This window comes from Mauremys mutica, chromosome 7 (assembly GCF_020497125.1).
Source record: "Mauremys mutica isolate MM-2020 ecotype Southern chromosome 7, ASM2049712v1, whole genome shotgun sequence".
In the NCBI taxonomy this organism is placed as follows: Eukaryota; Metazoa; Chordata; order Testudines; family Geoemydidae; genus Mauremys; species Mauremys mutica.
In genome coordinates this window covers 4,641,783-4,656,261 of record NC_059078.1, presented here as the reverse complement: position 1 = coordinate 4,656,261, position 14,479 = coordinate 4,641,783, and the positions used below count along the sequence as shown (strand labels likewise).

The 14,479-nt window shown below is 41.8% G+C and overlaps 1 protein-coding gene across 5 annotated transcripts in view; it reads left to right on the top strand.

Moving 5' to 3' along the window:
• Positions 1-14,479, top strand: part of CADPS (calcium dependent secretion activator) — a 356,811-nt gene that overhangs the window by 202,417 nt on the left and 139,915 nt on the right. For all 5 annotated transcript variants that reach the window (XM_045025308.1, XM_045025307.1, XM_045025309.1 and 2 more), the window contains 3 exons: positions 3,013-3,124; positions 9,782-9,921; positions 14,037-14,103. In XM_045025308.1, the coding sequence (XP_044881243.1) occupies positions 3,013-3,124; positions 9,782-9,921; positions 14,037-14,103 (319 nt within the window). The remainder of the gene's footprint in view (positions 1-3,012; positions 3,125-9,781; positions 9,922-14,036; positions 14,104-14,479) is intronic.

Here is a 14,479-nt window from a genome sequence, read left to right as displayed (position 1 = left end):
ATCATTGTAGGGGTGTTGCGGTACTGCTACCCTTACTTCTGTGCTGCTGATGCTGGTGGCAGCGCTGCCTTTAGAGCTGGGCAGCTGGAGAGTGGCAGTTGCTGGCCGGGAGCCCAGCTCTGAAGGCAGCGCTGCTGCCAGCAGCAGCGCAGAAGTAAGGAAAGGCATGGTATGGTATTGCCACCCTTACTTCTGCAGTGCTGCCTGCAGAGCTTGGCCGGCAGTCAGCAGCCACCACTCTCTGGCTGCCCGGCTCTGAAGGCAGCAATGCAAAAGGAAAAGTGGCATGGTATGGTATTGCCACCCTTACTTCTGCGCTGCTGGCGGGGCGCTGCTTTCAGAGCTGGACGTCCGGCCAACAGCTGCCGCTCTCCAGCAACCCAGCTCTGAAGGCAGCGCAGAAGTAAGGGTGGCAATACTGTGACCCCCTCTGAAATAACCTTGTGACTCCCCTGCAGCTCCCTTTTGGATCAGGACCCCCAGTTTGAGAAACACTGGTATCTGTATAGTATAAGGTAAAAGCACACAAAGGACCAGATTTCACGGGGGAGGTGGGGTCAGATTTCACGGTCTGTGATGCATTTTTCATGGCTGTGAATTTGGTAGGGCCCTACATACTCATGATAGGAGGAAAAAGCGAGGTGAATTAAGAGCCAACTAGTGTAACTGAAATTAAACACATTTTGAAGTTCAAGATCTTTATCTATTTGGTGTTTAATTTTCCTGCCTTTGAACTTCCTGGTTTCTGCTGAAACTAGATGCAGAAGGCTATTCTTGCAATAGTTCCAAACTGGACTGAACCAGACAGAACCAGCAGGTTCAAAAAGCCTATTCATACAAGGTTGCCAGTCCAATGGATTTACTAAAATTAACTTTGGATAAGCATGCAGAGTCAAACATTTGAATGTTTTTCGTCAACTAACTTCTAAATCTTTTGAGATTTTCCTGTTCCAGTTCCTTGCCAGGTGACAGAACAGAGCAGACAGACCATACAGGGTTATGATGCAAAGTGCATGAATGTGACAGCAAGCGTGAGGGCTTGTTTACACAGGGACATGCAAGAAAATTAATTCGAATTAACTAGAGGTGTGAATTTAAAATGGATTAGTTAAATCCCTTTGTGAATTGTCTTCAGAATTAAAGTGCCCTTAATTCGATATATTTTAATTCACTTCCAAAATGATTTAAGCTAAATAGATTTAAGGCCACTTTAATTCTGAATAAAAATGTTCACAGAGGAATTTAATGCCATTTAAGTAATCCACTTTAAAAGATCATTCGGGTTATCTTTCCTGAGTATCCACATGTAGACAAACCTTAGAAAATTCAGTGACTTTCCCAGTGGGATTTTTACTAATATTGTAGCCTCAGTTTCAGAAAACTGGTAGATTTTTCCAGAGAGAAAGTTGGAAAATAATGTTGTTAAAATAACAACTGTCCATTTAAGGACAATAGCAATAATATGGATACTTTGTCAGTGTTTATTGATCTTTGTATGCTACATTAAGCAAAAGAGAGAAAAGGAAACTGCCTACTTTTGCAACAGCAACTGCACTGATTTTTTAAAAAATGGGAGCACGATTTTAAAGTTCCTGAGACAAAATTAAATGAGCTGTGAAAATATTGAAAATCCATTCTGTCTATGATGAAAAGTTTCCCGTCCGTCCAAAATCTGGAGAGAGAAAAAGCGGCCGAGCACACATTAAGCGCAATTGAATGGAGAAAGTTGTGCAGTAAAACTTCATTAAATCTCTGTCCACTAATCTGTAAACCCAGTAATTCCCACACAGAAGCCAGTGGACTCACCTTCCAAAGATCAATAACAGAAACAGAGCTGTGGTGAAGTCTCCCATTACTAAAAATTTGACTTTGGTTCAGGCTTTTATATGCTCTCCAACCCCAAGTAAGTTAACGGGGGTTGTATAAATCAGGGAAATCTTTGTTGCAGTGTATTTACTAGTATTCTGTAAGTCATGAATAGCTATAACTAAATTGCACATGTCAAAAATGAATGAAGGCAGCACACTTTGTAGTGGGATAACCGTGATTCATTGATTACTCAATAGTTCACAAAATGTTCTGATCTACAGTGGGTCTGCTAGTTACTAGCAAGATTCTGCTGAATGTTGAAGGGAAAATCCATGTGCTCTGTGAAATTAGTTGTCTGCATACCCATAGATCTTTCTGTGCCTGCAGAACTTTAGGGAGCAATATAAGGACTGGTTGGCTAGGGGGTTTGTTTATGAGATATGGGATATTTAACTTTTAGGTCGCTGTTTTCAAACCCAAGCTACCATTTGATGGATGATTTGTAGACTTCGTGTAATGAATTAGTGGTCTCCATCCAGTTCTTACTTGGATAGGCCTCCGTGTCCTCAAAATCAGCACACCTTGGCATCCTTGTTAGCAGTCCCAGCTAATCTTGCTCAGAGGTGACCACTCCAGTTTAAGGCTGGAGCCTATGGATGGACAAGTACTGCCACTACCAACCCTGAACCTGTTTGGTGGATAAATAGAGCTGGCAGGGTTCATCCTTAAGTAACTTTTCGGAATGCAAAATTAACTTGCAACAAGAACTGAAAAGAGGAAGATACAATAGATAAGAGTAGAACAACAGATACAAAGCATTACAGACATTATGTGTTTAGAGAGACAATATCCTTCTAGTCTATAACTACGCTACAAACTTTCACTGCAGGCTGATTATTGGGCTTTGTTTTATTAATTAGCAAACTAGATGTAAATAAATAAAGTTCTCTTCAAACTTGATTTCGTATTACTTCCACATACTCCATTGTCTTCCATGTCGCCAGTGCGACATTTCTGAGCATCTATCTTGCATTTTCCTAGCAAGTTAATTAATACATTGTCACTCACACAGTTGTATCACGTGTGTGTGTGTGTGTGTGTATGCCAGACAGTGACATCCGATATTAACCATTTACACACCCAGGTGACAGCACAACTGTCCTGCTCATGTTTCTAAACATTTCCCTGTGGTTCTGTTCACAGCTGGGGCACTCAAGGTGACTTTTCTACAACGCACGCACTTCCCGCAGTGAAGGTGAAGCTGTTTACAGAAAGCACTGGAGTGCTGGCTTTAGAGGACAAAGAACTTGGGCGGGTAAGAAAAATCTCCACTTTAATGATGTCTCTTTAGGTCTGTTGATGAGGTTAAGAAAATATCTCTGGTAACAAGCAGAGGATTTTGTGATTCCAAGACACGCAGCAAAAGAGGGCATGCTGAACACACTCTCTCTCCACGACTGTGTTGGAAATTGATGCAGTTCATAAGTTGTCTTTGGTGCTAGCTTTTAATGGCAGTAGTTCAGCTGGCTAAGCACTCACAGAACAAATGCAGAATGTCTTTTGTGTGATATTGGCACTCCTGGATCCCTTAGACATGCACACAGCTGAGGGAAAGAAGACAGAGATTCTTTTAAGCAGAAAAAGGGGTTTAAGGCTAGACAAATGAGTGTGAGGCTGCTTTCGTACACACGTTACCCTCACTGCAGCACTTGGGAAAGTAGCATTGAAGGGGCTGATTTGCAGTACCTATTCACCAGGGTGAAATCCGGACTCCATTGAAGCCAGTGGCAACATTCATGTTGGCTTCAGTGGGGCCAGGACTTCATCCTAGGACAGCGGTGGTCAAACTTTTTGGCCCGCGGGCCAAATCTGGGTGGAGAAATTGTATGCAGGGCCATGAATGTAGGACTGGGGCAGGGGGTTGGGATGCAGGAGGGAGTGCAGGGTGTGGGAGGAGGTGCAGTGTGCAGGATGGGGCTCAGGGCAGGGGGTTGGGGGGCTCAGGGCAGGTGTTGGGGTGCAGGAGGGGGCTCAGGGCAGAGGTTGGGTTGCAGGAGGGGTGCAGAGTGCAGGAGGGGGCTCAGGGCAGGGAGGTTGGGGGCTCTTGGCAGGGGTTGGGGTGCAGGGATGCTCAGGGCAGGAGGTTGGGGGAGGGATGGGAGAGGGGTTCAGGCTCCAGATTGAAATCCTGCAGGCCAGATTGAAATCCCTGATGGGGCGGATCCGGCCCACGGGCCATAGTTTGCCCTCCACTGCCCTAGGAGATGAAATGTTGCATTACATCTGGGAGATGGATTTCATCTGCCAGTGCCCTCCTCAGTAAAGGATTCAGATTCCCTGGCTTTGGCTACAGAACCTCTGGCGACCCCTTCCTCCCCTCTCACTGCCCCACCCTTCCCCCGCAGTCACTGCTGTTCCCAATCTGGATTCCACTCTTTGTGGCTGTGTGTCCACTAGTGCCATTGCCTGCTCAGAGAGCCCATGGAGAGCGCTTTTCTGTTGCTTCATGACACGTCAGTGTGTCCATGCCTCTAATTGCTTTCGTCACCCTTCCTGTTTCCGTTTGAGGTCGGATGAGCAGAACTGGACACAGTGTTCCAGATGAGGACATGCCATTGCTTTATGCAGTGGCATTCTAATATTCTCAGTACTGTTTTCGAAACTCATTCTTTAAACCTTTTACCATGGTGCTTTCTTTTGTGACAATGACCGCCTGCCGAGCAGGTCCTCCACTGAGCCTCCACGGTGACAAGCAGCTCTTTCTCCTGCGTGGGTACAGTTGGTTTAGACCCCAGTTGCTTTGTCACTCTTGTTTCAACTGAAGAACTGTGATTTCCTTGCCAGGTGGCAATTGTGAGCAGTGTTGGATTTGCCAGGCTTGGAAAGGAACTAGCAGTGAGTGTTGTACAAAACATTTTTCGGGCTCTGCCTTGTCCCCGCTTACTTCTGGAATGCTGATGAGCCAGCCCCACTGCTTCAGTGTCATTCTAAGTCCATTGGGGAGTTACAGTTCCGTTTTAGCTTCCCAAACCCAAATGGTACTGGCCAGTGCTGATGAACACAGAGGGTGACGTGGTAATTTCCTTTGGAGTACGTCCACCAGCACTTCTCAGCCAGCTGCACTTCAAAGGCCTGAAACTGCCTTCTTGGGTCTAGTGATGGTGCTTGTCTGGTTGGGCTGCTTCGGGATTTGTTTTTGTTCAAACAACTAAATCTTGAGTGAATTAAGCCCCTGATTTAGCTGTTCAAATTGACACAAACCTGTCTGAGCTGATGAGGGAAGACAGCAGAGTCTCAAAGGGAAAGGAAGCTAATGCCATTCTGTACACACAAACATCCAGGCCTGGCTGCCGTGTAAGAAGTGTTTTGTGGTCTGCCAGACATTTACAATTCTCGTTTTCTCTGGCAATCGCTGAATTGGGAATTGGCCAACACTTTCCAATTTAACTGTTTCACTTGACAGTGAGAGCTGGAAAATACTCACGAGCCTTGAATGGCTGCTTCCAGGGCTATGTTAGACTCACGGGCCCTGTTGAAGTCCGTGGCAACATTCCTACTGACTTCAGTGGGGTCAGGGTTTCACCCATGGAGGGCAGCAAGGTCAATAAAATATAAGAACACTAAGTAAATTTTTTTTAATAAGAACAATTTTAAAATACATCAAAATAGAGGATCCTGAAAGTACTTACAAGGAGGCTGCTTTCCTCAAAAGCAGATGTTTTACCTGAAAGGAAATCAGAGGTTTCTGTCTACATCAAATTTGCGGTGGAGGGTCTCTGGTCATTACTCCTTAATACCAACCTCTGTGGGATGGTGGGTTCCCTATGCTCCTTTGTACTGGAGGCTTTGGGAGATGATGTGGCAGATCCCCCAATCATATGCCGATGTTACTGCAGCAGTCAGGTTGCAAGACGACCCACAGATCAGCTCTGCTCTCCTCCATGGCCTTGCAGGGAGGACTCCACCCCAAGTGAACACTCTGCCCCGATCCAAGGCCCAGCAACTTGGGCATGACACAGAATAAAGGTTCTTCCCCTGGAAATAGAGAACAGATGTTCATAACACTATCCCTGCCCTTCCCTCCTGCCCTTTTACTGCCAAATGCCAAAAACTTGCTTTGAAAAAGATTTTATTTTTAAAAAGTGATTGGAAATGAAAGACCATTATAACAGCTCTAGGAAACCAGGGCGGATCTTCAGGGATGCTGGAATCAAACCTTTCAAAGAATAGTGCATGCTCTGCCAATATGGCTCAGTTAATCCATATAAATAACACAGTTTTGGAATCATACTAGTGAAGTTTATCTGCATGATGAAATATAAAGGATGAATCTAGTGGGTAAAATTCAGTATGTATAGCATTAAATAAGGTGATGAATAAGAGCCTGATCCAAAATACATTACAGTTGATGGTTGATTTCAATGGGATTTGGATCAAATCCTAAAGAAGTGCACTGGGGTATCAGTATCAAGGGCACTTTGGTCTCTATGCAGAAAAAATAAATTGTAGTTTGTTATCAGCAGTAAAGCTGAAGCTCGATGGAGTACAAAAAAAGGATGATAAACTGGGTTGGTATTTGGAAGTTGCATGGAATAAGCAGTCAGGAATGAATGATAGAAACACCATAAGTAATGAGGGTGAATACTACCAGTTATAAAAAGAATTTGCTTGCCTATAAGCTAATCCATTATGAGGAAATGCATCTCACTGCCCAACAGTGGAGACTTTAATGAATTTTAACATGCATTGGTGTGAGTCACCAGAACAGGATGAAAACAAAACAAAAAAAACAATAAAGTATGAAAATGAAAAGATCAAAAGACTGATGTTTATGCATCAGGAATGGAGGGAGTCATTTCGATACACAGAATAGTTATGAAATTACTGAGGCTTTAGCCACACACATGTAAATGTACTATAATAATTGGGAATACATTACATGACGGGATAGAGGTGGAGTCCCTAGGAGGAAATGAAGTATTGTTCTCTCAGAAAGTAGTGGCAGGCTTGATCTTTCTATTCTTCCTTATCTGAGAGGCACTGTCCTTTCTAAACAGTGGGCCGTTGCTTGTCTGCAATCCATGGCCCAGTTACCATCGATGTCAGTGAAAATTCCAAGCACATAAAGAGGGTAAAACATGACCCCTTGTGGCAATTAATATTAAATGCCATGATAACGGGTGTAGACTAAGCAGATGGACAAAAAGATCCTTTTGAAGAATTTTCAGAGTTCTTAGACTTACCAGGTTATGACCTCAACTGGTATAAGCCAGCAGCTCCACTGCAGCCAGTGAAGTTCCACTGATTTACACCAGTTGAGGTTCTGACCGTCATCTCTTCCCTGCCGGAGGTGAAAGTGAGAAATGCTGGAAAGGTTATTAACCTTTTGCAACAGCTGATATCTTGGCATCTGATATGAATATGCACTGCTATAGGAATATGCCAGATGTTTTTATGTGCATTTTAATTTCCAGCCCTGTGTTTAGTCAGGAGGCAGAGAATATAGAAGGTGAACTGTTGATTAAATTCAACCCAAAATCAATTGCTCCAAACGAGGATGTATGCTCAGACTCACAAAGGGAACAGGGGCTCTTTGAAGCAGGGCCGGCTCCAGACCCCAGCGTGCCAAGCGCGCGCTTGGGGCGGCATTTTGTCGGTAGGGCGGCAGGCGGCTCCGGTGGACCTTCCACAGTCATGCCTGCGGCAGGTCCACCGGAGCCGCTGGTCCCGCGGCTCCGGTGGACCTCCCGCCGGCATGACTGCGGACGGTTCGCTGGTCCCGTGGCTCAGGTGGACCTCCCGCAGGCATGCCAGCGGATGCTCCACCGGAACCGTGGGACCGGCGACCGGCAGCGCGCCCCCTGCGGCATGCCGCCCTGCTTGGGGCAGCCAGATTCCTAGAGCCGCCCCTGCTTTGAAGACCTCTGCCAGCAAACTGACCTGTCTGAAATTTTGCCTGCTGCCTCTCATCCCACTAGGTAAAAAAAAAAATTTTTAAAGTTGGGGTGGGGTGAAATGTTATCTGAATTTCACTTTTCCACCTTTTTTAAAATCTCATTGTGTGTTTAGAATGGCCTGGAAACTGCTACATTGTTCCTTTAGAGAGACAAGGGAGTGAGGTGATATCTTTTATTGGACTAACTTCTGTTGGTGAGAGAGACACGCTTTCGGGTTTACACAGAGCTCTTCTTCCGGTCTCTGAAGAGGGTCCAATAAAAGATATTAGCTCAATCCCACACCTTGTTCTTTAATATCCTGGGATCGACATGACTACAGCTATACTGCAACATTGTTACTTTGTTTCGTGTGTTGCAGAGAAGTCCCTTTGGTATTTTGGGAGGGAGGCAACTTAGTTAGGAGATAAAATTATGTAAATAGCTGTTTGTACGTGATGTCCATAAATATAGCCAAATATAGCTCTGCTGTGGTTTGCTGGGTATTGGTGAACGCCGCCAGCAGAGGCTTTCTGAGGTCTGCTCCATGACACCTCCAACTCTCTCCACAGGAGTAGAATGTAAGCGGACCCTCATTCAGGCCTAACGAGCTGAAGGCTGATTTACTTTCAGGACTGTGCATGGAACCTTTGGGGTCTCAGTTGGGGTCACCGGCTTGTTTAATTGAATTCAAGGGGATTGCCTGTGGTGGGAAAGTGACCGCCGCTTCCCTTTGCAGTAGGGATTCCTCACTTTCATGTTGATGTTCCAACTTGTTGTTTCTTCAGTAATGTGTCATAGAATTGGGCTGCATCCTCCCTGACTGGCGCACCTGCAGTAATTTGACCTCAGAGGCATTCTGAAAGGAGCCAGACTCAGACACTGACAGGAGCCTAGTGCAGAAAAGAATGGGAGTGGTAGCCAACTAGCTACCTGAGAACTTCAAGGAAGAAGGATTGTTGTCAGGGCATATATATGTAACAGAGACAAACCAAAGTGCCAACAGAAACTATAATTTAATGATCCAAAAGCCTCCATTTGGAAAGTGTTTGTATTCCTTCAATTAATGTAATTTTGTCCTAAGTCTTATAAAAATAACAATGAGTAAAGGACACTCATCTGCTGAACATTTCTCCCTGTAATTATAAATCTTTCAAGGTTTAAATTTAAACTTATTGCTCTCTCCTTTTTAAATTACTTGAATCTGTGGCATATGATCTAAAATCGATAATTGACTGAAACACCTCTCTCCATTGAAACAGTTGCTCATGGATCAGAGTCATCCAAAAATTAGTTCAAATAAAATCCACCAAAACCAAATAAAAACCAACAAATTATTCTCCTTCTAGCTGACTTTGATCAGGTACATTATTCTATTCAAAATTACAATACATCCAAATTGTCTCAGCTCCGTTCATTTTTTTAACCTCATCCCACCCATATGTCAGTTTTGTCATTTAATTGTGTCCTGTCTATCATTTAGGTTGTGATCTCTCTAGGGCATGAACTGCCCTTTTTGTTACATTTCTGTATAGTTCCTAGCTCAATGAGTCCCTGAGTTTTGACAGAAATTCCTAGTAATATTATTACTACTAATAAAGGAGTTTTACCAGTAATAATCTTTATTCTTTTCTCTTCTGTTGTGTATGCTTTACTCTTAAACTGTTTTTAATAAATACTTATTAATAATAGTTAATAATATCATAATTTAAACAATTTAACCTAGATCACCAATTAATTAGTTATTTAACAAGGTTGCTCATGACCACCAGGTGTTAGCTTCTCCAATCTAATAACAAATGCACTAAACCAAAACACTGATCTCTAGTAGATGTTTCAGGACACTGAGAATAATTATGCAGTAGCTAAAGCAGCCAAGGAGTATAAACTAATCCCAAAATAATAAAATTTAACTTAAAATATGGTGAGTGAAATCCTGCCCCTAATTAAGTCAATAGAAATGTATTTTAATTCCCTATTAAAAACTAATGTAATGGGTCATTTCTCTACTTCACCGTTGCTATCTTCGTTATGTGCAGGTGGTTCTTCACCCTACTCCGAATAGCCCGAAACAATCAGAGTGGCACAAAATGACAGTTTCCAAAAACTGCCCAGATCAAGATCTAAAGATCAAACTTGCAGTCCGAATGGATAAACCTCAAAACATGAAGCATTCTGGGTAAGTGCTTTGTTTTGTTCTGAATCAATTGGGTTTGAGTTTGGATTTTATAACTTGAGCATGACAGGAGTGGGGAGACACTGTTTTATCCTCAAGTTCACAGAAGGATGAAAGAGGCATAAATATAGAAATGGAGCTGGTTCACTCATTTGCAGTGCACTTTACATATTTTAGCATAATCCTTTTAATATGCTCATGTGCATCAACCTAACAATTTAAATCCTTAAACAATAATCCTGAGGAAATGACTAAGGATTTTATTTTCTCTGTTAGAAAATAACCAGTGAGATGCCCTGGTTTTTTATTTCAACATCAGTATAATTTCTCAATTTATTCTGTTTCTTCCAACGTTGAATTCTCAGAACCAACAAACAACGGGCTTTCTGCTTGAGGTATACACCAAGGATGAAGATGAACTATTAGCATCATTATTTATATTGGGATGTACAGTCTTTTACAATTGTAGAATTAAATAGAATTCATGTAGAGTAAAACATGAGGGTATAACTAGGAGTAATGGGATGGAATTTAAAGACATTAAAGGTTATACCTGAATATCAGAGAGAAACTCCCACCAGAGATATCCTAGTCCATGGAATAGTCTCATGAGGGAATGATGGAATCCCCCATTGACTGAGACTTTGAAAACTATAGTAGACACAGCAGACACTAGAAAAATACAGTAAGGAAAATGTTCTTTGTTGGCAGGGAAATGGGCTAGATGATCCAACTGGCCTCTTCCGTCTTTTGGGCCCAAATCTTCACTCACATTGAAACAGTGGGAGTCGTATGTTTGTTTCTGAGGGCAGAAAATGAGCTCTTCCTGTCATGCTTCCATAAACCGTATGCACTTCAGCCAATCCTGAGCTGGCCAATTCAACAAACTCATTCAACCAAAGAAGAATAATTCCTCATCCTTTGCTTTCTCAGATAGGCAGATAAGCATATTCCCCATACTACCGGATTATAAAGCAGATCACCTCTAGGAGGATATAACCAATGCCATTGGCAAGGCTTTCCTCTCTGATTTCTCTTCGAGGAAGAGTGTGTAATAAATAGCTACCACATAAGCCATCCAGAAAAAATATTGTTTTGTTTAACTTATTCTCCAGATGCATATTTCTGTAGCTACAAAAATTATTTATTTTCATAAAGTTTTGCATCATAATTGATAGAGGGATCAAACCACTCATCCTCTTTCTTTTGTCTTCCTCCGCCTTGTTTGTCTGTCCAGTAGTGAGGTCAGGATCCCTAGCCACATTTGGAGCATAGTTGGCCATCACAGGATTCCAGAAATCATCCGTAGAGGATATTCCTTCATCAGTCATATTTGTTTACCTTGCAGCTTCTGATGGCAACTGGACTGAATAGCTCTGGCCGTGGTCATCCTTTTTTGGTCTAACATTTGATTTAGAAGGTGTTGGTTAAAATTATTTACTTTAAAATATTGGTTCATTGCAATATCTACCCCTGGAGCCTTATCCTGGAACCCATTGAAATGAATCCGAACCTTTCCATTGACTTCATTGGGCATGTGAATCAATCCCCACAGCTTCATTGCAGAGAATCTGTGTTAAAGGTGTTAGCTAAATATTGTACAGTGTGGAGAGCAAATTCTGTGCAGTTCTATGGGTGTACGTCTGGTTGACCTCACTGGAATTACTCTGGCATAACTGAGAGCAGAATCTGGCCAAAGTCTTTATTAGAATACGCTTCTATTCAGCACTCACATTCTGGCATGCCACTTTGTTGTGCAATACATTTAGGTTGTCAATCAATGATTTGACTGTTCAAATACAGAACAACTAAAACCAGCATGTTGCAGTCCTTGTCAGCACTGAAGTCTTGCAATGTTTCGCTGCTGACACTTGTTGACAAAACAGCATTTAATTATGAGAAATCAGTTATAAGTTGGGATTTTAAGGTTTTTTTTTTAAATTAGCTGAAACAGGAAATCTCTATGCAAAAGGACCTAGAGTGATTCTCAATCTTAGTGTAGAGCCTACACCTTTATACGTTACCAGGTGTGAAATTCTGGATCCACTGAAGCCAATGGCAAAGCTCCCTTTGACTTAAATGGATCCAGGATTTTAGAAGGTTTATTTTACTTGTTTGCCTATTTATGATGAGATCACAAGTTTGCTAATACTAAATCATAACATTTCTTTTAGGGTGCCTAATGAAACAGGGTTACCTGTGGGAGGAATGGGCAGAAACCATTCTACCTTTGCACCTAATGGCCTGTATCCACCCATATAAGGATATGAGAAACCTCCCATTAAAGTCAATGGAAAAACTCCCATTAACTACAGTACCACTTAGATCAGCATCTATACATGAAGCAAAAGTAACTCACAGGACTTTTGATTATATTCTTAGAATGCTTTTTGATGCTTGATTCTGTTAACTGGCTGTTAATTGGCTGGTGCATCCTAAAGTCTGAAACTGCACATTTTATGTAAGAGTCAGAGTCAAACCCCAGTTTACCATTTGAGACAATGACAAACTTCTCATTGGCTCCAATGGCATCAGAATTGGGCTCTATGTTTTTGTAACATAAACCAAGACCCCACTACCCAGGTTAGCATATTATGTGGAATTGTGTGTGTACCACAATGGAAGCCTATACATTCGCAAAGAATACGTATTCATCTGGGATCGCTTTTGACAAACAGGACTACCAGCATAACAGAAAATTACTTTCTTTGTATTTATTGGTGCAGAAAAAAGGCAAAGGTATCAGATATCTTGAGAGAAACATGTTGATACAGTACACCACAGTCCCATTGAATAAAACCAGTTAACCGCACTGGATGATGTCTTTGTGTTTATTATTACTACTACTACTATTATTTTTGCCAGTGTCTTTATTATGGATTGCAGTGGCAGCTACAGCAGGTGCTTTATCACAGAGGTTACACACAAAATTATTTTAAAAGCCCTAATTCTTCCTTTATAGGGGTGATGAATTCACTTCCTTATTAGACAGAGTTCATGTCATCTGAATTATGGTAACCAGGGAGATGCCTAGAAATTTGCCTTAAGTTTATCAACCAGGTTATTTAGTTGTCAGTCTGAATTCTGCAGTCCCAGTTTTTCATGTTTTCAGTAACCCTTATGTTTGACAGCTCCCCTCAACAGAATGGGTTTGTGAAGGCTAGAAAGTAATGCTAAATGTTTCCAAGATTTTCCACTGCAAATATCATCTCTTCCCACTTGACTGTACGGTCGCTGTTCTGTAAAGTTAAAGGGCGCCTATAGTCAATAACTCCACAAATGTCCTTTCCTAATTCACACGGCCCACTTCTCTAAGTTATACAGCTCTCATAGCAGATCAGATGACATATGCTACTTACGCTCAGCCTTACTATTTATTTTTTCCTTTTAAAGAGGGGAGAAAGTAATGCTAAATAAATACATTTTGCTTTTTTAAAATGTGGCCATCAAAATAGGCAGTAATATGAAATTCTTGGAATAAATCATCCCCCAAAGAGCTGATAGCGTGAATCCCTGAAGGTTGGTTTCTGGAATTGCCTGCCTGTGTTAGTTCTGGATCCTACTATGTCATCAATATTCTTCTGAAATTTGATCACAGTGGGCCTGATTCTGCTGTCACTTAAGGCCCAGTCCAACACTCATTGAAGTCTAGGGAAGGACTTCCATTGTCTCCTACAAATTTTGGATCAAGCCCTTTAACATGTTTTACTCCTGATTTACACCAGTGTAAGCAAGGGGAGAATCATCCCCTTCATGTTTGAGAATTAGCAAATAATGAAATGAAGGCAATTACTGTACATAACACACATTTTTCTGCTTACATTTTACCAGTTCTCCATCTAAGAGGTTTATAGCACATTGGAGATTGTGTAAATGTTCTCTGACATTAATAATGAGTCTATAATAGCTTTTTATGTTGCTATCTACAGCTTATTTTGACAGTAGAAATCACAAACGTGACGTGTTCTTTGCTAACTGTGCATAGTTTGGGACCCTTGTAATTCTTCCTGGTTTTGTGTTGACTTCCTAGTCGAGCTGTGGAGCAATGACACTAAAAAGCAATAGGAGAATAAGCAGTATGTGTATACTGAATTCAGCTATTCTGTATTTTTTCCTAGATACTTATGGGCCATTGGTAAAAACGTTTGGAAGAGATGGAAGAAACGGTTCTTTGTGCTGGTCCAGGTAACATTTCAGCTAAAAATAAGTGTTAAATTTAAGACTGATCAGTGGCTTTAAGTTTGTTTTCATAATAATTTGAATTTTAACAGTAATTGGTGGTATTGTTAAATCTGTTCTCATAATAATCTGAATTTTTTATAAAACATTTTCTGAAGTATCATTTGGGCAGCCGTGGGGTTCTCAACTTTCTCATAGAGCAAAGGTTCTGAAGGAAAATAGCCTCTTGAGGATACGTCAGCTTGCAACCTCGAAATCCAATTCCATAGTATTCCTGCAGCTACCGTGCTGTTTGGTAACATGAGGAAGTAATATTAGGGCAGGATAATACACTGAGATAAGAGGAAATAAATTCACTCTACTGTAATTTGTGCTGTTTGGT